At 32.1% G+C, this 26112-nt stretch overlaps 1 protein-coding gene and 1 long non-coding RNA gene across 14 annotated transcripts; one reads left to right on the top strand and one right to left on the bottom strand.

The window, feature by feature from the left end:
- Positions 1 to 760: 760 nt before the first annotated feature.
- LOC18109724 (UPF0481 protein At3g47200) lies at positions 761 to 26112 on the bottom strand. Of its 13 annotated transcripts, none has more exons than XM_052446985.1 (3): positions 25859 to 25965; positions 14330 to 14393; positions 12109 to 13734 (listed from the first exon to the last, which is right to left on the bottom strand). In XM_052446985.1, exon 3 carries the CDS (start codon positions 13719 to 13721, stop codon positions 12402 to 12404), a length of 1320 nt encoding a protein of 439 aa, XP_052302945.1. In that variant the 5' UTR covers positions 13722 to 13734; positions 14330 to 14393; positions 25859 to 25965; the 3' UTR covers positions 12109 to 12401. The 13 variants fall into 13 exon arrangements, 11 of the variants coding, with proteins under 11 accessions (XP_052302940.1, XP_024440745.1, XP_052302945.1 ...); XM_052446986.1 differs by lacking the exon at positions 25859 to 25965 and adding an exon at positions 14508 to 14568; XR_008057276.1 differs by lacking the exon at positions 14330 to 14393 and adding an exon at positions 25617 to 25735 and having other exon boundaries at positions 13664 to 14273; positions 25859 to 26112.
- LOC127904270 (uncharacterized) lies at positions 12631 to 25647 on the top strand. Its single transcript, XR_008057277.1, has 2 exons — positions 12631 to 12779; positions 23966 to 25647. It is a non-coding gene; the product is annotated as an uncharacterized LOC127904270 (long non-coding RNA).

Raw genomic sequence — 26112 nt, 5'->3', positions numbered from 1 at the left:
TTCAATAAGTTTCTACTGTCTAGGTTACTACTCTTCTATGGTTGTGTTAATTAGTCCTTGTAAATTCTTCAAGCATTTAATCCTTCACGCATGACGATGGCGAGTGTAAATTTGTCCAAATCCTCCACAAAGGTGGTTAATCAAATCTGCTACCATAGCGTTGTCCTCTAGCCAGCTGACAATACTCCCTCTTCAACAAGCAAATCCACATCTTCTTCAGTCTTGACAAGTGATCGCATATGTAAGTTGCATTTGGATAGTAATGGAACTGCTCCCAGGCCATATAATATTTCGAATTGTACATTCGAAAATGTTTCCAGTGACCAAGCGTGGTATTTTCAACACCCCATTATCAAATCTTATGTCAAGCAGATGGTTATTATCAACAACTACAAACTTAACTCCTGCCTTAAGGAGCGTGGTTGCATTATATTTGAGTTCAATAGGAAAATCAAGGTTGCGAGGACTAGGCTCAATCAACATAGAACACCTTACCAAATCAGTGAAATGTTTTACTTCCCTTGGATGAGGTTTTGCCTCCACTGCAGGCACGTAGCGATGTTCAAAGTAGTTATAGATAAGTTGAAGAAATGTAGGGTAATATCTCTTGTCATACTGTTTCTCAACAATGAAGTAAGGTAGTTGATTTTCGAGTAGTATCAAGTCCTAAGATAATTTTTGCTTTCTCTGACGGTCCAGACTCTTTACGATGGAGATTTGTTGAATTCTGCAAGATGAACTTGATAGTGAAGACAGCATCCATCAGAACCATCATTACAAATTAAGTCATGACTACTAAATACAAAGAAAGCCCATCAGTTGAAGTACAATGAAAAACTGCAAAGGAAACGGAAACTACACAAACAATACAACGAAGGTCAGCAATGAGAGAAATAAAATTACACCGGATTGGGGCTAACTTGGTCCACTTGGAGTACTAGCGCAAGGCAACGACTGCACAAATTGTTTGTACAAAAGTGAAGAGGAGCAAGACAGCTGCACTAACAGTTGCAGTACTTCTCCAAAGGTTTCCAAAATATACCTCTCTAAAGTATGCGCTATTTTTCAACCAGGAGTTCTGGTAGTGTTGATCCAGCTGCTTGTAGAGGTTATAGTAAATGGAATATTCTTCAGAAGTTTCTGCCGAAAGTTTGTCAATCAGATTCTTCACTGAAGCACCATCTCTGTCTGTGTCAATGATTTTATTTTTAATGAGGAGATCCACATCTTTGGTTTTGGCAACAAGAGTATCAAGTAGCTTAACGTAATGGCAGATGTACTCTTCTCCTTTATAATGACACCGCTCCAAGGCAATGAGGTTTCCGAAGAGAAGTTCAGTGTGGTGGTCTATCCGAAGACGTGGTATACGTAACTCACCTTTTGTAGAAGAAAATTTTACGTCAAGTAAGCATTCATCTCGAAATTCCTTAAAATTAATCGCTGCCTCATGCAGCTTGGTTGCGCTATAAAATTTTCCAATCGGTTCGTCACTCCTCGGATCTGGATGGTTGACGGATAATGAAGATCTGACCAAATCGGTGAAATGTAATATCTCCTTGTCGCTCGGCTTGTATGCACTCGCATTGTACCTATTTAAGTACTCGTAGGCAAGATCTCGAAAAGAAGTATAATTTCCTTCGCCGTCTTCAAGAAGATGGTCATATAATTTCTCAAGAATGAAGAATGGCAACTGATTCTCGAGCAGCAAGAAGTCTTGTCGAATCCGAAACCTTAACCCGTTTCTACGCAATAAGGAATCATCTCCATATTTTTTAAAATCTTTATTCCTCAACAAGTACTCCAAGATGAAAACAGCATCCAACAACACCATTTTCGCAAACTGATCATTTTCTGCAACTTCATGAGCACCATCTCCATAACATCGGCGGATCCTCTCTTCATCCTCTTTAATGGTGTTCCAAATTTTCTCCAGGAACTTCACTTGTTGCACCCTTGTTTCCCCTACCACCCTGTTACAAAATTCTTTCAAATATCTCACCTTTTGCGTTGTCATGGGCTGCAAATTCTTCTTGTCACGGTGAATAGGACCTATAGAAACTTCTTGAGGAGTATAGATGGCTTCATTTGATTTCCGAAGTGCATCAGGAACTCTGTAGATACAATTCTCATCATTTAGAACTAATTTCACGATTCTATATTCTGCTCCAGCTTCAAGATCTAGATCCGAGTACAGTTTTTCAATTTCTGCCCGTTGAATGAGCTTTTCTGTGTTGTATATGTTTTGAACAATATCCTGCTCAACAAAATTTTCTGCATTGTATGGATTCTCAACAATATTATCTTGGTGAAAGAATGTTCCAGAAGGAATTTCAGCATCCTCTCCATGGTAGTCTGCAGCTGAAAAATACGAGGAATGAATTCCGGCATTATCTCCATGGTAATCTTGAGTATCAAATGAAAAATATGGCGAACGAATTTCAGCATTAACTCCAAGGTAGTCTTCACCACTTGAGAAATATGGTGAACGAATTTCAGCATTATCTTTGAGGTGTTCTTGATCAATAGAAAAGTATGGTGAACGAATCTCTCCCATCTATGAAATTTTGCTGTCCAGTAACATAAATAAACAACAGTTACGTACTACCACTAAACAACAGTTACGTACTACCACCTATACAATTATTAATAAAATAATTATATTTTAAATTAAACTAAATAATGACTATTTAATTTTATCCGAATATTTATAAACATCAAAATTAATTATAAAAATTATAAAATAACTTAATAAAAAATTAATCTCACTACAAATTAAACTTTAATGTCAAGTGTTTTTTTTTGATATTATAAATATTTATATAATAGCATTAGAAAGTTCACTAAAAAAATTTATCCACTATAATTTTCACTTAATTTACTATATAATAAAAATTTACATTTTAAAAAAATTATTTTTAATACGAGATAAAATTTATTTTTTTTTATTTACTTACAAACTAAACCAACTTAAACTCAATAATTAACAAGGAAAGGAGTATACCTCTTAATTAATCATTTTTTTTTAAAAGATACTCTTAATTAATCATTAAACCCGATATTCACACGAGGGTAGGGTCAGGTTGCTCATGGTAATTTATTTAATTAATGAGTTTTATTAGACAACTTATATTTAATCAACAAGGTTAACTAATTAGACAACTTACATCATGCAGTAATTTAAAAACTAGCTTTATTGAAATAAAAAGAAATTATATGCTGAATAAAAATAATGAAAGGGAAAAAAAACACAGAGAAACCGAGTACCTGGCCTGTGAAAAACAGTAATAATATTTTACAAATGGGGATCAAACAGCAGAGCTTCCTCTGATCCTGGACGCAATATACACTGCTTTTGCTGAAAATGGCAGCCTCTCTCACACTTCCATTCTCTGTAACTTGTGCCCCTTGTGCTTGTTATATATAGGAGGAGGAGTCCTCCCCTCTCCATTACTCTCATAATTTATTTCACTAATGTAAGAATTAATTAATTAAGAGCATCTTTAATTGATTGTTGGTGTCAATATTTTAATTAATACGTTCCAAAACAATTTCTATTTTATGCCAAAATTTTTTTCTCTCTATTACAGTTGGCCCATGTGCAAGGAAAACACTTCAATAAAATATTTCCACATAATTTGTTTTTATTTACCAAATGTTCAATTATCCACTTTTCTATATATGCATAGCAAAAGAACAAAAATATGGGAGCACCTTAGCCTCTTGTAAGAATAATAAAAAGGCATTGCCTAGAGTTGTTTACACTAATTACAACACCAGAAGAACAATATTTAATTTTCATTTCATCATATTAATGTAAAGAAACAAAAATAACAGTTCACACATGGGGACAACCTTACCCTTGACCTTAGACTCTCGAAGGCCTTCATTGAAAATTTATTTAAGAAAATTCCGAGGGATGTAACTTAATTGTTCAGATTTTATATTTGTTTTCTAGAGATCATCGGTTCAAGTTCTGTAAATCTTAAAGTCACTGGAGATTTATATAGTCGTTAACTTCAGGACCCGTGAAATTAATCAAGGTGTATGTAAGTTGACCTGGACATCCATGTTAATTTAAAAATAAAAAATAAACTTAAGTTTCAGCAATACGTCAAATGAGTTTCTTTTCTCTTTTTTTTTTTTTAATTTTTTGGTGAGTAGAGAGTAGTTAGGTGATGATTAGAGAATATATTATGTCATTCAGCTGAGGCAAATTAGGACGTCACACAATTGAGGGAAGGCAAAGAGCACTCGCGGACTCAAGGTAATTGCCATGTGTTCATTAATTATACGGTGGAAGGTTTTTTTTTTGCTGTCATCTTGCATGTTTTACAATTGCAGTAGTTTTTTTTTTTTTATCCCCTTGAAGGTGATTTAACTTCATTGGTAAAAGCTACTTGATATGTATGGTTTCTTGTTATCAAAATATTATCTTAAACACAATTAAATAAATTAAGTTTTAAAGTCATAATATCATTATCCAAGTACGTATCCTATTAACAATAAAACACATTATATAAATTTAAATATGTTATACTAATTGAACGGTATTAATTCTGAATCAAGTTTTATACATGTTATCTTTTTTTAAAAATCCATGTTTAAAAAAGACCAACCAACATCTTTAGACTCAGCTACGCATTGAGCTCAGGTACATGTGCGTTCAGTTATGTGCTGAACCAATATACATATGGGTCTAGTAATCTGCCACACCCAACATCTCTAGGTTGTGCTACGTGATGAGCCTAAGTACATGTGGGTCGGACAATCCACTAGACCTAACATAAAATGTTAAGATCAAGGGTACTTATCTCTTTACACCCTTAAATGCATAGAAGTTTTTAGAAAAATCTAATATTTATCATTTATTAATAATGTATAAAAGATATTTATACCTCATTAATGACATATAAGAGATTTTTTATCCACCTCCAATGCTATTTGAGCAAGATGAATTTCCAGCCTCTCCTCTCCAAAAAAAAATAAAAATGACATGGTTCACAAGCTATAAATATACTATGGATCTTTAAAAAATAGGGTTTTGAATCTTCATTCTCGACAGCGTATTTATTTTCAGAGTTTCTATAAAAAAATATCATTGTTTTTTTCTCAAAAAGATATTTACTTACGCATTAAAGAGTCTCTAAATTCATCAAAGATAACTTTTTACAAGTATCGGCCACCAACCGTCTTGACTTACCAAACACCAGGCAAAAACCACCTTAATTAAAGAAAATTAATTAGATTACTATAATCAAGAGATTAATCGATTATCCAATATATAAATCTTGCTCCCAAGCTACTTGGATTTTTTTACACATAATCTTTCATCTAGTCACAATTGTGTTAAGGCTTCCAAATACAACCATCAATCCTGGTTTCTTTTAAAAAAGAAGGTTTTTTTCTTCTCTCATTTTCACATTTCATATATTCACCATTTTTTCTTTATTTCATAATATTTATATTTTTTTTCTTAATGCAATTGGTTGTAAATAATGTTGGTAACATATGTAAATGTTCCTTTTTAAAATAAAATTGTTTCAATATCATTTTCGTGACTATTATAAATAATTAATGTAGGGTATACACATATAGATATGTGAGCTCCCATGTAGGGAATATTCTGCTTTAAAATATCAACGGAAAATATAATTTATAATTAATTAATGTGGGGGTACAGATAAAGATATGTGACCTACCATGTATTATGCTTAGGTAGGTAGGGAATCTGCTTTAAAATATCAAAGGGGAATATAGCTCATGCTAGTATGTAGTATATACTCTATAGTACAGCTTTTGATAATAAGAAATGAATAATATATAGGACGTAAACATCTTCACGTAAGGTATCTCCACTTTTAAGCATAGTCATAACCAGCTACAAGCCATGCGCTACGTGCAAATCGGATTTATTTTTTTTTTTTCAATATAAAAAAATATTCTTGTGACATTAGTTTTCTCCAAAGAAGTAAAAAATATTAAGATTTAGGTAATTGAATGGAGTGCATGCAATGTGAGAGCAATAACCCATAAAGAAAATAAAATAAAATACCATGAAATGAATATTTTATATTTATATTTAATCAATTAATTTAATTTAATTCAAAAATAAATTTTTTTAAAAAAAAGTTAAATTCAACAAAGGCAAAAAACACTCAAGATAACCCGTATTATTTTTAAAATGACTAAAAAATTCTATAGAAAGTAAAAAAAACAAAACAAAACAAAACAAAACAATGTTGAAAGATAAAAAAAAAAAAAAAAACTTAGATGAGCCTCTTAAACCCGGGTTACCTCTCAAACTCGCAATCCATTAAATTGTAGACCCGGACTCATTCAAGAAAACTCAACACCTGACCAGTTTAATGTCGAATGATAAAATAAATTAATTTAATTTAATTTAAAAATAAAATATCATGAAACGAGCATTTCATATTTATATTTAATCAATTAATTTGATTTGATTCAAAAACAAAATTTCTTTTAAAAAATTTAAATTCAACAAAGAAAAAAAAAACTCAAGATAACCCCTGTTATTTTCAAAATGATTAAAAAATCCTATAGAAAAAATAAAGAAGAAGAAGCAAAACAATGTTGGAAGATGAAACAAAAAAAAAGAGCTTAAAAAAAAACCTCAGGTGAGCCTCTTAAACCCAGATTAACTCAGGTTAATCTCTCAAACCCGCAACCTGTTAAATTCTAGATCTGGCCTCATCCAAAGAAGACTCAACACTTGACCAGTTTAATGTCGAATGATGAAATAAATTAATTTAATTTAATCAAAAAAATAAAATTCCTTTTAAAAAAGCTAAATTTAACAAAGATCGAAAAAAAAACTCGAGGTAACTCATGTTATTTTCAAAACAAAACGACCAAAAAATCCTATAGAAAGCAAAAAAAAATATATGTTGGAGGATGAAAAAAAAGCTTAAAAATGACAAAAAAAAAAAAACAAGTGAACCCAGGTTAATCTCTCAAATCTACAGTCTATTAAAATCTAGATAAAAACTTAATTAAGAAACTAAACATTCGACCAATTAAATGTTAAAGGATAAAACCATAGAATTTTTTTCAATGTATAAGAAATAGCAATAATAAAAAGAGGATTATATTGATAGGGAAAAAACTCAAAAAGAATAAAATTATATATATATATATATTTCATGGTGCAGAATAAAAGTATAAAGATCGATCTTATTGCCCATGTTGAATTCTTAAATGACTTTCGATTATTTAAAAAAGACTATTCTATTTCAGTGCAAGTCTTTATGATTTGGAAGTGAAGGCTGCTTGATTTAAAATTTTAAAAAAAAAAAAAACAAGAAGATTTTTTGTCACATCGAGGTGTCAATAATTGTGTTATTTTTATTTAATGATGCAAATAATTATTGATTATATCGCACTACTGTTATAAAATAAATCACTAGATATATCCTAATATTCAGATTTTAGAATTTATAATCCGTTTACCACTCCACCAATAAAGGAAATGTGAAATGTATTTCTTGGAAGATGATGATGATGATGATAGAGATTCATAACTTTAATGTAACTCCAAAATTTTCCTACTATTTGAAAAATACGAAAATATTTCCGACTTCACCACTCGTTGAAGTCTTTTCCATAACATTTTCATAAACCTTTTCTGTTCTTACAAGGATCGATTTCTAGGTTCTTGATTCCTCAAGAAGAGCTCGAAGATGAATACAGCATCGAATATATAGAATCATCTTCACAAACTTTTCACTGCAAATCTCAGAGATATCAGCTACATAGCGAAGTCGGATGGCAGCATCATCATCTTTAATGGCGCTCAAAAGTGTTGTCAAACGTTCTTTCCTTTTCTCCTTTTTAATTCGCACTCCGAAAAAATCTTTCATATATCTCCATTTCTGATCTTCCACGGCCTTTAATGCTTTGTTATCATGCTGGCGAATAGGCCCTATTGAAATCACCTGAGGAATAGAGGCAGCTTCGTTAAAATCGCGAAGGGTAGAAGGAACTCTATAGATACATTCATCGGGCCGAAAGGTAGTCACCAACTCATCTGGAATTCCAATTTACAATATATTTGCATAGTTTTCGACTATTGGATATAAAGGCCTTCGTGATTCAATGTCTCCCATTTGTGGATTTTTTTTTCCTTGAAAATCTTTTAAAGTTGAATTTTTTTTTTAATTTATTCCTCAACGTTAAATTAGTTTGGTATTGAGTTTTTTGATTGAACTCGGATCTAAGATTTAACGGGGTACGGATTTAAGAGATTAACCCGGGTTTAAAAGGTTCACCCGAATTTACTAATTTTTTTTAACTTATTTTTTTCAATTTCATCATTTTTAAAGGTCATTCTTATATAAAGATCACATGACCCATTGTTTTAAAACTCGGACCGACTTGACGGGTCGATCCAGACCCTTTTTCATTCTATGTTTATTTAGTTGGAGATAGGGCCACATTTTTTCCGCTTTCTATGATAATTTTCAGTCATTTTAAAAATAATGTAGATTATCACATGTTTTTTTGGGTTTTTATTAAATTTAGTTTTTTTTAAGAAAAAATTATTTTTTTATTTAATTAAATTAATTGATTGAATATAAGCACTAGATACTTGTTTCATTGTACTTTGTTTTGTTTGTTTTATAGGTTGCTACTCTAACAACGCATGTGATTTGTTTCAGTTACTCAAACCGACTTGGTGAGTCAATCCAGACCCCTTTTTTCATTCTGTTTTTATTTAATTGGAGATTGGACTCTATTTTCTTTTCACTTTCTATGGGATTTTTAGTGATTTTAAAAATAACACGGGTTATCTCAGGGTTTTTTTTATCTTTATTGAATTTAGTTTTTCTGAAAGGAATTTTTAAAAAATTAAAAGAAAAGGAAAAAAAGAAAAAATATATTTTCACTTAATATCTATAACATGGTTAATTCAGGTCAACATAAAGATAAAAATGATTATTATCATAGTCTTAAAACCCGACAAGGAGGTTGACTCAGGTTGGAGCAAGGCCCCGAGTCATGGATCAGGTTGACCATTAACTCAGGTCAACATAAAAATAAAAGTAATTGTTATCATAATTTCAAAACCCTACTTAGGGGTCGACTCAGGGTTAGGCCCCGGTCTTGGGTAGGGTTGATTAGTGACTCATGTCAATGTAAGGGTAAAAGTAATTATTATCATAGTTTTAAAACCTGACTCGGGGTCAGGCCCGAGTTACGCGTTAGGTTGATTATTGACCCACATCAATGTAAGGATAAAAGATAGTTAGTATCACAGTTGTAAAACCCTACTTGGGGGTTGACTGGGGTCAGTCACGGGTCAAGTTAATCATTGACTCAAGTCAATATAAGGATAAAAGTAGTTATTATTACAATTTTAAAACCCGACTAAATTATCGATCCAAGGCAAGACCTAGATCACAAGTTGGAGGGTCAACCCGGGTTGATTAAGGTCAACGTAAAGATAACCATTATTATTATAGTTTTAAAACCTAACTTGGAGGTCGATGTAGGGCAACGCTTAGGTCACTAGTCTAGAAGGTCAACTCAGGTTGATCCAAGTCAATATATGGATAAAAATGATTATTATCATGGCTTTAAAACCTAACTTGAAGGTCAACTCGAGGTAAGGTTTGGGTCACGTGATAGGAGGGTCAAACAAGTTGATCTAAATTTAAAAAAAAAATCAAAACAATCTTATTTTAACCAAAAATAAATCATTGGATTTCTTATATACTCGTGTTTTCTCTAATGTCGACCGAGTTGCAAGTCGATTAGAATTTTTTTATTAGGTTAGATCTGACCAATTCTTTTTCTATTTTTTTTTTAATCTGAATTGGTTCAAATCTAAGCTTGACTGAGTCTCGTTTAGTATTTATTAAAATTATATTAAGATAAATTATTCAATACACACGAGACAATTAGGTTCAATTAATATTCTCCAACATACTAAATGATACATTAAGATCTGTATAAATAACTTGTTTTTTATTGGATCAGAAATATGAATTTAATCTCTGTGTGAGAAAGTTGACGATTGTTCAATAAAAAGAAAAGGAAAAGAAATATGATGTCACTTACTATATAAAGGCATTATATAGTATATAAAGGCATATTCCCGTTTCAAAAGTCGCTAATAAAACTAGGTTAGGTAGTTCGACTTATTTAAAGGTGGAGCTGGAGAGTCACTATGTGGGATAGGATTGGCTACTTTATTTTTATTTTTATTTTTATTTTTATTTTATTTAAAGACACAATTGCTAACTGTGTCATGCCACTACTATGGAACGGACCACTTGAGATTTGTTATAACATATTGGATTAATGTGGTATTCGGTGGTGGTAAGTATTATTTTTTTTTAAAATATTTTTTATTTAAAAATATATTAAAATAATATTTATTTTATTTTTTAAAAAAAAATTGATATCAACACATCAAAACAATTTGAAAACATAAAAAAAAATTATTTTTTTAAAAATTATTTTTAAAATTTAAAAATAAACAGGTTTCAAAATTAAAAAATTTTAACCACTAATGAAAGGATCATAAAATCAATGCTTTAGGAATTTCCAAAAAATAAATATAAAAAAAAAACATTGGAAAAACAAACGGGTTTATTAGCTTTTCTTTTCTTCTTTTCGTATTTGCTGGCTTAACTTATCTACTTATCTTTAAAAATCAAATGATGCGTGGAAATATGTTTCTACTTTTTACATTTTTGTATATGAATAATAACAACAATAATAATAACAAAAATATTTTATTTATCTTTTTAAAATTAATAATTATTTTTTTATAATAAATTAAAAATATTAATTCAGTTAATTTATATTTTTTTTTTAAATATTGTTCACCCTAATATCTATGCAAGATTATCCATTTGTTTTTGAAAACAAAAATTAGCACCATCATTTCAAAGAATTAAAGAGAATAGTAAGATTAGGTGGCACGTAACGTGTGACGTCCCTGTCTTTTGGTGGTATTTTTTATTCCAATTAATTATAGTTACTTGCTATAATCTAAAAAATTACCATTTACATCTTAAAACAACTTGACTTTTCAAATTTAATGAAATGACCAAATTAACTTTGTATATTATCTCCACGATAAGCTAATTATCTATAAAAACCTAAAAATTAATTCGTACTGGTTTGAGTCAATATCAGTCGGTCAATCGGGTGAAGATGAAATTGTAATTTTTGGCTAACAAACCTCTCTATCGGCTTTCGAGGTTCTGTCATTTTTCTTCCTAATAAATACAGATAAAGAAAACCATGGAACCCCGGGACCCATGAATAGGTTGTCTGTTCATTGTAATCTTAATTACCCCCGCAAGTCAAATTGCAATCATGCATTCGTTTTTCACTGCAACACATGAAAAGAATGGCCTAAGTAGATAAGGACTTGAAATGGGAAAAGACATTGCATATGGAAGAAGTAGGGCCTCTTCTTAAAGTGAGGTGGTCCGACTTTTAGCTGGCTACTTGTCATAAAACGCAAGGGAAAGAAACATGAAAGGTAAAGAACAAGAACTTTCTCCGGTGCCATTGGGATGCATTTTCTGTAAAATTGGGGACGAGAGATAGTAAAATATCTTGACATAGTTTTGATATCTTGACTCCATCAGCTCTTGTAATTCAAAAACTCGGCGCCTGAAACGGATGACAGATGTTCGGATCATCTAACTCAGTAAGCAGTAACGTGATCATATGTTTCGAAATATTACGTGTCAGAGAGCCCACTGAACTCGGTGTTTCTCGAACATCAGGTTCAGTGTTGTATTGTAGCCCATAGAGGTCTGTTTGCTTTTTTAACACAAAAAAAATCAAGAAACCAACGAACGAGAGCTTGTGAAAGTGCATTGCAATTTGTCGTATATTTTATTTAAGAATTCATTGATTGATCACCTAAACTGACACCTTTATTAAAGTATAGCATTAAAGTATAGCTGCCCCACTTCAGATCCTACCCGGTTCTGTCATCTTTCTCAGGCCAGGTGGTTAGCACCATTTTGTTTTTGTCCACGCAACTAGAAGAAAAGGAAGAAAAAGACGAGCAAACATTTTACGTACATGTTTTATTTAATGGCGATATTAAAGATGTGGAAATGATGCAGACCGCAATTCACTGACATCCTTGTTAATGAAAACCTTCAAGTTCAATAATAGTTGTTGTTGCCTTACAACAGGAATGACAAGATTTATTAACTTCAAGGGAAACTAAAATTCTACAGGCACGGCCACATACACAACAGTAGAAGCGACACAGTGAGTCATAGAGGGATACAAATTTATTTGGAGGAAAGCCAACAAGAAGCTTGGAGCTCAACTAGCATCCATGTCTTCTTCTTTTATAGAGATGTCGAGGTCGAGCCTTTTCTTTATAGCAAAAACACAGAATACTAGCGGAAAAAGAAGAGGATAAACCGCGTCACGGTGATGGCTAGGATAATTAATCCAATAACAGTTCCAGTACCAATCCAAACATTTTGGAAATACACACTAACCAAGTATGCCTTGTTTTTGTTCCAAGAGCTGTCGTAGTAATCATTCAGCAGTTGGGAGAGAGCATCATAACCAGAAGTAACTTCTACTATTTCTAGGCAAAGTTTGTTCATAAGCTCCGCCACAGCTTTACTGTCACCAAGCCTGCTAACAATAACCTTATTTTCAATGAGCAAGTCCACATCCTTTTCAACGTCCACAAGAAAATCCAATAGCTTAACATAACGGCAGATAAACTCTTGTCTTGGATAATGACACTGTTCCAAGGCCATGAGGTTGCGGAAGAGACATTCGGTGCTGTTGTCGATTTCAAGTGGTGGCATATGTAACTCACCTTTCTTGACTGTATTCTCAGTTTCCTTCCAGGCTCTTATGTCAAGCAAGCATTCATCCGGCAATGCCTTGAACTTAATTCCTGCTTGGTGCAGCATGGTTGCGCTATAAAGATTTTTAATTTGCTTTCCATCTGGTGATTCTAACTGCGGGTGCTTGAAGGATAGAAAATGTCTTACCAAATCAGTGAAATGCAACACGTTATAAGGCTTGGTTTTGTTCTTACCGTACTTCTCAAAGTAGCGGCAGGAAAGGTCCAGAAAAGAACGATAATCGGGCTTTGTTTCCTCGATGGCAAGGCTGTATAATTTCTCGAGAATGAAGAATGGAAGCTGATTTTCAAGCAATATCAAGTCCCGTTGAATCGCAGCTCTCAGCCAGGGTTTGCCTATGACGAAATCATCTTGATATCGTTGGTTATCGCGCATATCTTCTTCATTCTTCAAGAAGAGCTCGAAGATGAACACTGCATCGAACAGAATCATCTTCACAAACTGATCTCTAGAAAAATCAAAGGTATTAGCTGCATAACGGCGTTTGATGTCATCTTCAAGATCTTCAATGGTTCTCCAAAGTACTTTCAAAGACTCCTTTGTTTTCCCTCGCAATCTCTTACAGAATTCTTTCAGATATCTTTGTTTCTGAATTTCCATAGGCATCAGTTTTTCACTACCATGGTGAAAAGGACCTATAGAAATTACCCGAGGAGTGTAGCAAGCTCTGTTTGAATCGCAAAGTGCAGCTGGAGCTTTGTAGATACATTCCTCTGGCCGAAAGGTAGTCTCCAAGTCCTTTGGAATTAAGTCCTCTGGAATTTCAATTGCAATATCTTTGCATGGTTTTTCATTATGATTCATAGAGTTTGATAATTCATTTTCTTCCATTTGTGGAAGTTTTCTGCTCGCATGACAAATAAAACAAGAGTCACCACTAGCTATAAAATTAACTTCTCAAAATAATTCTATGCATACTCACTAGCAAAAACTTTCATGGCATCTCAAAACATCGAATTCTATATATAAATTATACTCCGGTCTATAAGTCAATACTATGCAGAACATCAAATTTATCAGGAGTCTGGCTTTCATGACATCTCAAACTTTTTATCGCGGTGGTTCGTTTGGAGCAACTAGTTGCTTGCTCGGTTTCTTCTACTAACCAAACAAGCCAAATTAGATTTTCTAGTAAAATACACGGTTCAGGGTTTTAGCATAATGTTCCATATATCATGGATATTGGAGGTTTCTGAACCTAGATATTGTATATGTACAGCCAAGAGTTCTTCCTCAAGCATCATGCAGTTGCCCCAAGTTAGCTAGAAGAAGGAGAAGGTACTAAAACAAACAAGCAGCTAGCAGCCTAGTGTTTTGATCTAGAAAAAAAGAACTGCAACCAAACTTTAATAGGAATACATGGAGTAATAAAAAATAAAAAAACTATAACCGAACTTCATCCCTTGGAAAGTAAGTGGGGGAAAGGCGAAAACCCTGACCATTTCAGGGTACAAAGGTGATCGAAGGTTTATTGGTAATGCATACCATGTGAGCTTTGTAACACTGAAATTAATAATTTGGGAGCTTTAAACGTTCTCAGTTGTTGGAACAAAAATAATTAATGAAACAAGGGAGTATGAACAGGAGAAAAAACCAGTGCATGAAGAACCCAAGTACCTTAACCTGAGAAGCAGGAGGCTCTAGATTTCCTCGAAGCTATACTGATACGTTGAACGCAGTCTCTCTCTCTCTCTCTGTGTGTTTTGTGATGCTCTTCAGTAAGGTAATAGCACTCTTTTATACAGCTATCAGACCTTGGGGGTACAGCGGGTTGACCCCCGGTGACGCATCCATGGTGACGCAACGCTGGTATCAATTCACGCACCATTGATACGATTTTGTTGAATAGGGTTACTGTAAAAATAAAAATAAGAAGTACAAATGAAATAACAAGAATTTCACCGAATATCATAAACATAAAAAAAAAAAATTAAAATTTATTTTTTTAAAAACAGTTTGTTTCTCTAACCCAAACAAAACCTTACAAGTCTAATTTGGAATCCTTCTGAATCTACACCAGTTACACCAAGCTAGCCCCTATAAACCTAGTTTTTGGAACCTATTTGTAAAATTCAAGCATAATTTAACGTTTGGATTGAAAGTTAAGAGACATTTTATTAAGTTAGTCATTCTATGCAACATAGACCTTTTCTTGCACTTAGCCTTTTTTTATCGGCCATAATTATCCCTGCAAATCTTTTGTGGTCAATTTTTAATGTTCAAGTTGTTCAAAAAAATAAGAATAATTTTTTGTGGTCAATTTAGACCATGATGATTTATTACCATAATTATAAGATTTAAGATTTAGGTTATGAATTGAGTGGGTCACCCTTTAGATGACAAAGTTGGCCCTGATTTATTATGTTTTTATTTAGTTTTTATCCTAAACAATATTGTTTTAGAAAAAATTTAAAAAAACTAAAATGATATTATTTTGGTAAGTTAATGCTTAAGTTTAATAAAATAAATTGAAAAATATATGAACCAATAAAACATAAAAAAAAGTTGTTACTACTAACTAAAAACTAAAGCGAAAAATTAAAAGATTGATGCCTATAAAGATATTTGATCTCATATCTTTAAAAAAAATATTTAATTATATGAAAAAAATGGATTTTTGTAAAGAAAAAGTAATAATTTAAATTTCATAGGAAAATATAATTATTAGTATAAATCCTCTTTCTAGTATTAATTTATTAAAAATATATATGTTTTTTCTAGTCATGTTGTTTATTGTATAAAAACTAAGAGCAATTAAAATCAATATAAAAAAAATTATAACGATTTGAAATAAATATAAAAATATATATATATTTAATCAAAACTGATCATTTCCCTTATTGATGCATTCTTTTTTACAATTTCTTTAATCAGAAATAGTTATTTTTAATAAAAACTTATCATACTCTTAAAAGTAATTTTTTATTAAAACAATTATAAAGTGGTGGTTTTGACACAAATGTATTACGAAAATATAAGAATAATAAACTTGAAAAGATTGCATAAAAATTATAAAAAAAAATAGATATTTCATCTAAATTTTTTTAAAAAATATGCATATTAAGTTCATATATAATTATTCAAAAACCAATTGTTGATATTATCATAAAATAAGCTAATATTCTTTGAAAACAATGGCATAATTGGACAATTATTTAAATATTATATAAATAAGTTTATTTAAAAAGAATTTAATTATAAAATTCAAAGAAAAAACAATAAAATTAAAAACAAATGAAGGGTCATGCTCATATGGGGTGGGGAAATAGGTCCATCATCTAGCCCATGTTAAAATCCAAGCATGCCTGGGCCTAAAAGTCCAAGCTCGTACACCGGGTTTTTAATTTTAATTTTTAAAGGTTAAAAGATTTTTTTTTATTGTTTACCCTTTATTGTCTTTTTAAAATAGATAAATGATCGTCACTTATTTTCCATTTTTTTCCATCGTTTGAGGTGTCTTTGATTAACAAAAGATCAATGTCCAAGGTTTTTTTACCTTAAAAATCAAGATTTCAAACTTTTTTCATCCAAAAAATAAAATAAAAGCATTCTAATTGATCTAAAAACTCAAAATTAGATCAAATAAAAAAAAATTAAGATCGAATCTACTTTTTTCGTTGTTACTGAAGGTGAAGACCACCTTTATTGAGCTCATCTATCAAAGTTGAATTCATAAACACCAAAATCAAAAATATTAGTGTTCGGAATCCAACCTCAAGAGCTTCTCTCTCCTATCTCGAGATATAAGGATTGAAACATAAAAAAATAAAGTTTGGAAGCTAAACAAAAAATCCAAAAATAGAACGGACCAAGTATAAATAATTAAAATGTAAATTTATGCATGTATTGAACAGTATTGATGGGAAAGGTAGTTGATTTTTATCGATATCAATTTTAATCCTTGTTTTTTTAATATTATTTTTAACAATAACTAAGAATTATATGATGTAAAATTGACCTATCATTTAACCCCGAAACAATCTCTTATTGCTCGGATGCGTGATAACATGTAGGACAAAAATATTATAACTTTTGATGGTGAAGTTAAAAAAAAGTGAAGATTGATGACCAAATTTGAATGAATAAAAACTTGAGAGACCACGATTTTTCACAACAAAACTAAAATTGTGGCTGCTAGACAATAAAAATTGAATCTTATTTGTACTGATAATGAAGTGGACTCAAAACAGCGACCAGCAGACTAAATATCTCGAGCTCAGTGGGGCTTGGTTCGAAAAACATGCATTTCACTTCACTAATAATTCATGGACAGCTCTTTCCTTTAGTCACACTTGTATGGGTCCAGCTGGGCACTCGTCCCAAGAAAAAAAAATGAAGGAAAGGAAGAGGTTAGACAGGGAGGGTAGAAAGAAAAGGAAAAGGATGAAGGTGTTCTTGTGGAGCATAAAAAAGCGACCTTTTGACTATGCTACAGGGGGTTGCCATGACCATGACCGAGAGGGACAAATGAAATAAATTATTGGCGTTTTTTAGTTGGATGATTGCAATGCCAATTGATGCCCGATTTAATGAAATCTGATTTAATGATGTTTCGGTGGCTAGTTCTGAAATTACTGGCGTTTTCCGTTGCTGTTTTTTTCAAAAAAAAATTAGATAGTGAGAAATAAATTAGAAAAATCATTGTATTATCATGTATATATTTTTATTTAAATCCTAAAATCTGAAAGTCCACTAGACCCAGTTAATTTCATTGAGTAAGGTTGATCCATTAAAAGATGAAGCTTTCCCAACAATAATATACTATATTTATAAGACTCGAACTCAAAACTACTTGAATCAATCACTTTTGGTACTTCATTCACCGTACACTTAAAATAGATATCTAAAAATAAATAATAAATAAAGGGTTTAGATTAATTTACAAGTGACTTTCACGTGTTAGAGTTTTTTAATGAATGAACATATAATATTTGATAAAAGAATCTGATTTTAAATAATAAATGGGTTAACATTCCCAGAGGTTTAAGCTGTTTAGCCAAAAAGAAATCATAAATATCTAATTGTATTTATCATTGTGGTGATAAAACAAAAATCCGTATGTGGTTGGGTTTACTGGTAGTTGGCTTTTAATGGTTCGTTCAACAATCCCACCACAGGTATATTTATTGCGGTACTGCTGCTTGTTTTTCTATGCATTTATTTGTATTTCAAGCTAAAACAAATATTGTTTTTATGTTTTTTTAAATTATAATTTTCACCGTGTATAAAAATAAACCCAGAATTCAAGTGGCTAAATTTCAAATCTTAGTGCTAGTAACTTTCTCCTAGCAAAAATAATTTTATTTTTTATCTAAAAAAATATATTAAATTGATCTATTTTTAATATTAAAAATTATTTTAATATATTTTTAATTTAAAAAATAAATCATAATAAATTATCAAACACAGCGATAAACCAAGCCGAGTTTGTGCCCAGCATTATTATACAATTTCTACTTATCTTTCTCTAATTTCATGTCCAGGAAAGTTGCAGCCATAATTGTATTTTGTATTTTCTTTCTTGTTTTTTTTATACTGAAATTCGTTGGCCGTTGGATTTGTTGAACTAAACACTGCATTTTTAATACTTGTGCATGTCTAAAAACAATAATTGTATTTGCATTAAGTTGACACACTCGGAATATGACATAATTTTAAACAAAACTAATTAGATATAGATATATCGTTATATAAAAATAATTATAGAAAAAAAAATGTCACATATGTCAAGCCAAAAACAATTAGACCATATACGCCAACTAATCATGCAAGGGTTGCCAAGATGCTTTGGTCGCCGCCTCAGAAGCATGCATTCGACCACCGGACGGTGCCGAACATATTATTTGAAAGTTGTGGTTACTATACACGTGCCCTCAATCTTTTTTATTTTCTTATTTAGCAAATAACAATATTGCCTCTAATGAAACCAAGTATAACAAAATAACCAAACGTAAAAGAGTAAAGTAACCGCAAATTAAAGGGCAAGATTTTTAAAAATTTAAAGGGCAATGAAATAATTTAATTGAGTTTAAATTAAGAAAAGGACTAAAAATTCCATGAATGTTGTTTTTTTAGCACTAGTGTTAAATTATTAATTTTACTATTTAAAAAAACCTAAATAGACAATAAAGTCCCTAAACCAAGGTTTAGAATTTTTTACTTTTAAGAGTGATGAATTAATTTCATAGTGCAAAATAAAAGTATAAAGATCTTATTGCCCATGTTGAATTCTTAAATGGCTTTTGATTATTTGAAAAAGACTATTTTACCTCAGTGCAAGTCTTTATGATTTGGAAGTGAAGGCTGCTTGATTTAAAAAAAAAGATTTTAAAAAAAAACGAGAAGATTTTTTGTCACATCGAGGTGCCCATAATTGTGTTTTTATTTAATGATGCAAATAATTGTTGATTATATCGCACTACTGTTATAAAATAAATCACTAGATATATCATAATATTCAGATTTTAGAATTAATAATCTGTTTACCACTCCACTAATAAAGGAAGACGGTGATGATGATAGAGATTCATAACTTTTAATGTAACTCCAAAATTTTCCTACTATTTGAAAAATAAGAAATTTCCGACTTCGATCACCACTCGTTGAAGTCTTTTCCATAACATTTTCATAAACCTTTTCTATTCTTACAATGATCGATTTCTAGGTTCATGATTCCTCAAGAAGAGCTCGAAGATGAATACAGCATCGAATATATAGAATCATCTTCACAAACTTCTCACTGCAAATCTCAGAGATCTCAGCTACATAGCGAAGTCGGATGGCAGCATCATCATCTTTAATGGCGCTCAAAAGTGTTGTCAAATGTTCTTTTCTTTTCTCCTTTTGAATTCGCACTCTGAAAAAATCTTTCATAAATCTTCATTTCTGATCTTCCACAGCTTTTAATGCTTTGTTATCATGCTGGAGAATAGGCCCTATGGAAATCACATGAGGAGTATAGGCAGCTTCGTTAAAATCGCGAATGGTAGAAGGAACTCTATAGATACATTCCCCAGGCCGAAAGGTAGTCACCAACTCCAATTTACAATATATTTGCATAGTTTTCGACTATTGGATATAAAGGCCTTGGTGATTCTATGTCTCCCATTCCTGGGTTTTTTTTTACTTGAAAATCTTTTAAAGTTCACTTTTTTTTATTTCATCTCTCAACGTTAAATTGATTTGGTATTGAGCTTCTTAATTGAACTCAGATCTAGAATTTAGCGGATTACGAGTTTGAGAGATTAACTCGAGTTTAGAAGGTTTACTTGTTTTTTTAAAAGCTTAATACTTTATCAATTTCATTATATTTTAAGGTCATTTTTATATAAAGATCACATGATCCATTGTTCTAAAACTCAGACCGGCTTGACGAGTCGATCCAGACCCTTTTTCATTTGGTGTTTATTTAGTAAGAGATTGGGCCCCATTTTTTTTTTTTGTTATTTATGATAATTTTCAGTGATTTTAAAAACGACACAGATTATCACATGTTTTTTCAGTCTTTATTAAATTTAGTTATTTTTAAAAGGAATTTTATCTTTTTATTAAATTAAATTAATTGATTGAATATAAGCATTAGATGCTTGTTTCATAGTACTTTGTTTTGTTTGCTTTGTAGATTGTTACTCTGACGACACATGCAGTTTGTTTCAATTACTTAGACCGACTCAGCGAGTCAATCCAGACCCCTTTTTTCATTTGGCTTCTGCTTAATCGGAGATTCTATGGGATTTTTAGTGATTTTAAAAATAGCACGGGTTATCTTAGGGGTTTTTTTTGTCTTTATTGAATTTAGTTTTTCTGAAAGGAATTTTTAAAAAAATTAAAAATAAAAGGGAATATATATATATATATATATATATATATATATATATATATATATATATATATATATATATATATATATATATATATATATATTCACTTAATATTTATAACATGGTTGATTCAGGTCAACGTAAAGATAAAAAATGATTATTATCATAGTTTTAAAATCCGACAAGAAGGTCGACCCAGGTCACGGCAAGGCCCGAGTCATGGATCGGGTTGACCATTAACCGGGTTAACATAAGAACAAAAGTAGTTGTTATCATAGTTTCAAAACTCTACTTAGAGGTCTATCCGGGGCTAGGCTCCGGTCTCGGGTAGGGTTGATCAGTGACTCGGGTTAATGTAAGGGTAAAAATAATTATTATCATAATTTTAAAACCTGACTCGGGGTCAGGCTCGGGTTGACCATTGACCCACATTAACGTAAGGATAAAAGATAGCTGGTATCATATTTTTAAAACCCTACTCGAGGGTCGACCTACAGCCAATCATATGTTAGATTAATCATTGACTTAAGTCAATATAAGGATAAAAATAGTTATTATTATAATTTTAAAACTCGACTAAATGATTGACCCAGGGCAAGACCTAGATCAAAAGTTAGAGGGTCAACCCCGGTTAATCAAGGTTAACGTAAGAATAAACGTTATTATTATAGTTTTAAAACTAGGTGAAAACTAGGTGAGGTAGCTTGGCTTATTTTAAAGGTGGAGCTGGAGAGTCACTATCTGGGATAGGATTGGGTACTTTATTTTTATTTTTATTTTTATTTTATTTAAAGACACAATTTGCTAACTGTGTCATACCACTACTATGAAATGGACCCTTGAGATTTTTTATAACATATTGGTTAATGTGGTGTTTGGTGGTGTAGTAATGTTTGGTTTTTAAAAATATTTTTTATTTATAAATATATTAAAATAATATTTTTTATTTTTAAAAAATTATTTTTGACATTAACACATCAAAACAATCTAAATAAATTTAAAACAAATAAAAAAATTAAATTTTTTTTTTAAAAAAATACATTTTTGAAACACAAAAACAAGATTCAACATTAAGAACATTTGACCACTAATAAAGGGATTATAAAATCAATGCTTTAGGAGTTTCCAGAAGAAAAAAAAAAACATTGGAAAAGGAATGCTAGAAACCAAGACCTAGAGGGTTTATTAGCTTTTCTTTTCTTCTTTTCATATTTTCTGGCTTAGGTGGAAATATGTTTCTACTTTTTACATTTTTTGAAGAGATATTAATATATGAATAATAATAATAACAACAATAATAATAATAATTACAAAAATATTTTATTCATCTTTTAAAATTGGTAATTATTTTTTTATAAAAAATTCAAAATATTAATTTGGTTCATTCATATTTTTTTAAAAAATATTGTTCACCCTAATATCGATCTATGCAAGATTATCCATTTGTTTTTGAGAACCAAAATTAGCACCATCATTTCAATTAATTATAGTTACTTGCTATAATCTAGAAAATTACCATTTACCTTTTCAAATTTAATGAAATGAACAAATTAACTTTGTATATTATCTCCATGAGAAGCTAATTATCTATAAAAACCTAACACTTCGTATTGGTTTGAGTCAATATCAATCGGTCAATCGGGTGAAGATGAAATTCTAATTTTTGGCTAAAAAACCTCTCTATCGGCTTTCGAGGTTCTGTCATTTTTCTTCCTAATAAATACAGATAAAGAAAACCATGGAACCCCGGGACCCATGAATAGGTTGTCTGTACATTGTAATCTTAATTACCCCCGCAAGTTAAATTGCAATCATGCATTCGTTTTTCACTGCAACACATGAAAATAATGGCCTAAGTAGATAGGCCTGAGTAGATAAGGACTTGAAATGGGTAAAGACATTGAAGATGGAAGAAGTAGGGCCTCTTCTTAAAGTGAGGTGGTCCGACTTTTAGCTGGCTACTTTTCATAAAAAGCAAGGGAATGAAACATGAAAGGTAAAGAACAAGAACTTTCTCCGGTGCCTTTGGGATGCATATTCTGTAAAATTGGGGACGACAGATAGTAAAATATCTTGACATAGTTTTGATATCTTGACTCTATCAGCTCTTGTAATTATTCAAAAACTCGACTGAAACGGATGACAGATGTTCCGATCATCTAACTCAATAAGCAGTAACGTGATCATATGTTTCGAAATATTACGTGTCAGAGAGCCCACTGAACTCGGTGTTTCTCGAACATCAGGTTCAGTGTTGTATTGTAGCCCATAGAGGTCTGTTTGCTTTTTTAACACAAAAAAAATCAAGAAACCAACGAACGAGAGCTTGTGAAAGTGCATTGCAATTTGTCGTATATTTTATTTAAGAATTCATTGATTGATCACCTAAACTGACACCTTTATTAAAGTATAGCATTAAAGTATAGCTGCCCCACTTCAGATCCTACCCGGTTCTGTCATCTTTCTCAGGCCAGGTGGTTAGCACCATTTTGTTTTTGTCCACGCAACTAAAAGAAAAGGAAGAAAAAGACGAGCAAACATTTTACGTACATGTTTTATTTAGTGGCGATAAAGATGTGGAAATGATGCAAACCGCAATACATTGACAATATCCTTGTTAATGAAAACCTTCAAGTTCAATAATAGTTGTTGTTACCTTACAACAGGAATGACAAGATTTATTAACTTCAAGGGAAACTAAAATTCTACAGGCACGGCCACATACACAACAGTAGGAGCGACACGGTGAGTCAGAGCGATACAAATTTATTTGGAGGAAAGCCAACAAGAAGCTTGGAGCTCAACTAGCATCCATGTCTTCTTCTTTTATAGAGATGTCGAGGTCGAGCCTTTTCTTTATAGCAAAAACATAGAATACTAGCGGAAAAAGAATAGGATAAACCGCGTCACGGTGATGGCTAGGATGATTAATCCAATAACAGTTCCAGTACCAATCCAAACATTGTGGAAATACACACTAACCAAGTATGCCTTGTTTTTGTTCCAAGAGCTCTCGTAGTAATCATTCAGAAGTTGGGAGAGAGCATCATAACCAGAAGTAACTTCTACTATTTCTAGGCAAAGTTTGTTAATAAGCTCCGCCACAGCTTTACTGTCACCAAGCCTGCTAACAATAACCTTATTTTCAATGAGTAAATCCACATCCTTTTTATCGTCCACAAGAAAATCCAATAGCTTAACATAACGGCAGATAAACTCTTCTGTTGGATAACGACACTGTTCCAAGGCCATGAGGTTTCGAAAGAGACATTCGGTGCTGTTGTCGATTTCAAGTGGTGGCATATGTAACTCACCTTTCTTGACTGGATTCTCATTTTCCTTCCAGGCTCTTATGTCAAGCAAGCATGCATCCGGCAATGCCTTGAACTTAATTCCTGCTCGGTGCAGCATGGTTGCGCTGTAAAGATTTTTAATTTGCTTTCCATCTGGTGATTCTAGCTGCGGGTGCTTGAAGGATAGAAAATGTCTTACCAAATCAGTGAAATGATCCGACAATGCCTTGAACTTAATTCCTGCTTGGTGCAGCATGGTTGCGCTATAAAGATTTTTAATTTGCTTTCCATCTGGTGATTCTAACTGCGGGTGCTTCAAGGATAGAAAATGTCTTACCAAATCAGTGAAATGCAACACTTCATAAGGCTTGGTTTCATCTGGCTTGGTTTTGTTCTTACCGTACTTCTCAAAGTAGCGGCAGGAAAGGTCCAGAAAAGAACGATAATCGGGATTTGTTTCCTCGATGGCAAGGCTGTATAATTTCTCGAGAATGAAGAATGGAAGCTGATTTTCAAGCAATATCAAGTCCCGTTGAATCGCAGCTCTCAGCCAGGGTTTGCCTATGATGAAATCATGTTGATATCGTTTGTTACCGCGTATATCTTCTTCATTCTTCAAGAAGAGCTCGAAGATGAACACTGCATCGAACAGAATCATCTTCACAAACTGATTTCTAGAAAATTGATGAAAGGTATTATCTGCATAACAGTGTTTGATTTTATCTTTTTCATCTTCAATGGTGCTCGAAAGTACATTCAAAGATTCTCGCACTTGCTCCTTTGTTTCCCCTCGCAATCTCTTACAAAATTCTTTCAGATATCTTTGTTTCTGAATTTCCATAGGCCTCAGTTTTTCACTTTCACTATCATGGTGAAAAGGACCTATAGAAATTACCCGAGGAGTGTAGGAAGCTCTGTTTGAATCGCAAAGTGCAGCTGGAGCTTTGTAGATACATTCCTCTCGCCGAAAGGTAGTCTCCAAGTCCTCTGGAATTTCAATTGCAATATCTTTGCATGGTTTTTCATTATCATTCATAGAGTTTGATAATTCATTTTCTTCCATTTGTGGAAGTTTTCTGCTCGCATGACAAATAAAACAAGAGTCACCACTAGCTATAAAATTAACTTCTCAAAATAATTCTATGCATACTCACTAGCAAGAACTTTCATGGCATCTCAAAACATCGAATTCTATATATAAATTATACACTATAAGTCAATACTATGCAAAACATCAAATTTATCAGGAGTCTGACTTTCATGACATCTCAAACTTTTTATCACAGTGGATCGTTTGGAGCAACTAGTTGCTTGCTCAGTTTCTTCTACTAACCAAACAAGCCAAATTAGATTTTCTAGTAAAATACACGGTTCAGGGATTGTATAGCATAATGTTCCATATATCATGGATATTGGGGGTTTCTGAACTAGATATTGTATATTTACAGCCAAGAGTTCTTCCTCAAGCATCATGCAGTTGCCCCAAGTTAGCTAGAAGAAGGAGAAGGTACTAAAACAAACAAGCAGCTAGCAGCCTAGTGTTTTGATCTAGAAAAAAAGAACTGCAACCAAACTTTAATAGGAATACATGGAGTAATAAAAAATAAAAAAACTATAACCGAACTTCATCCCTTGCAAAGTAAGTGGGGGAAAGGCGAAAACCCTGACCATTTCAGGGTACAAAGGTGATCGAAGGTTTATTGTTAATGCATTCCATGTGAGCTTTGTAACACTGAAATTAAGAAACCTTCAATGATTTGGGAGCTTTAAACGTTCTCAGTTGTTGGAACAAAAATAATGAAACAAGGGAGTATGAACAGGAGAGAAAAAACTAGTGCATGAAGAACCCAAGTACCTTAACCTGGGAAGCAGAGGCTCTAGATTTCCTGGAAGCTATACTGATACGTTGAATGCAGTCTCTCTCTCTCTCTCTCTCTCTCTGTCTGTGTGTTTTGTGATGCTCTTTAGTAAGGTGATAGCACTCTTTTATACAGCTATCAGACCTTGGGGGTACAGCGGGTTGACCCACGGTGACGCCTCCATGGTGACGCATCCATGGTATCAATTCACGCACCGTTGATACGATTTTGTTGAATAGGGTTACTGTAA

Source organism: Populus trichocarpa, chromosome 14 (assembly GCF_000002775.5).
Source record: "Populus trichocarpa isolate Nisqually-1 chromosome 14, P.trichocarpa_v4.1, whole genome shotgun sequence".
NCBI lineage: Eukaryota > Viridiplantae > Streptophyta > Magnoliopsida > Malpighiales > Salicaceae > Populus > Populus trichocarpa.
Note: the sequence above shows the minus strand (reverse complement) of the source record. Positions and strands in the feature narration are given on the sequence as shown.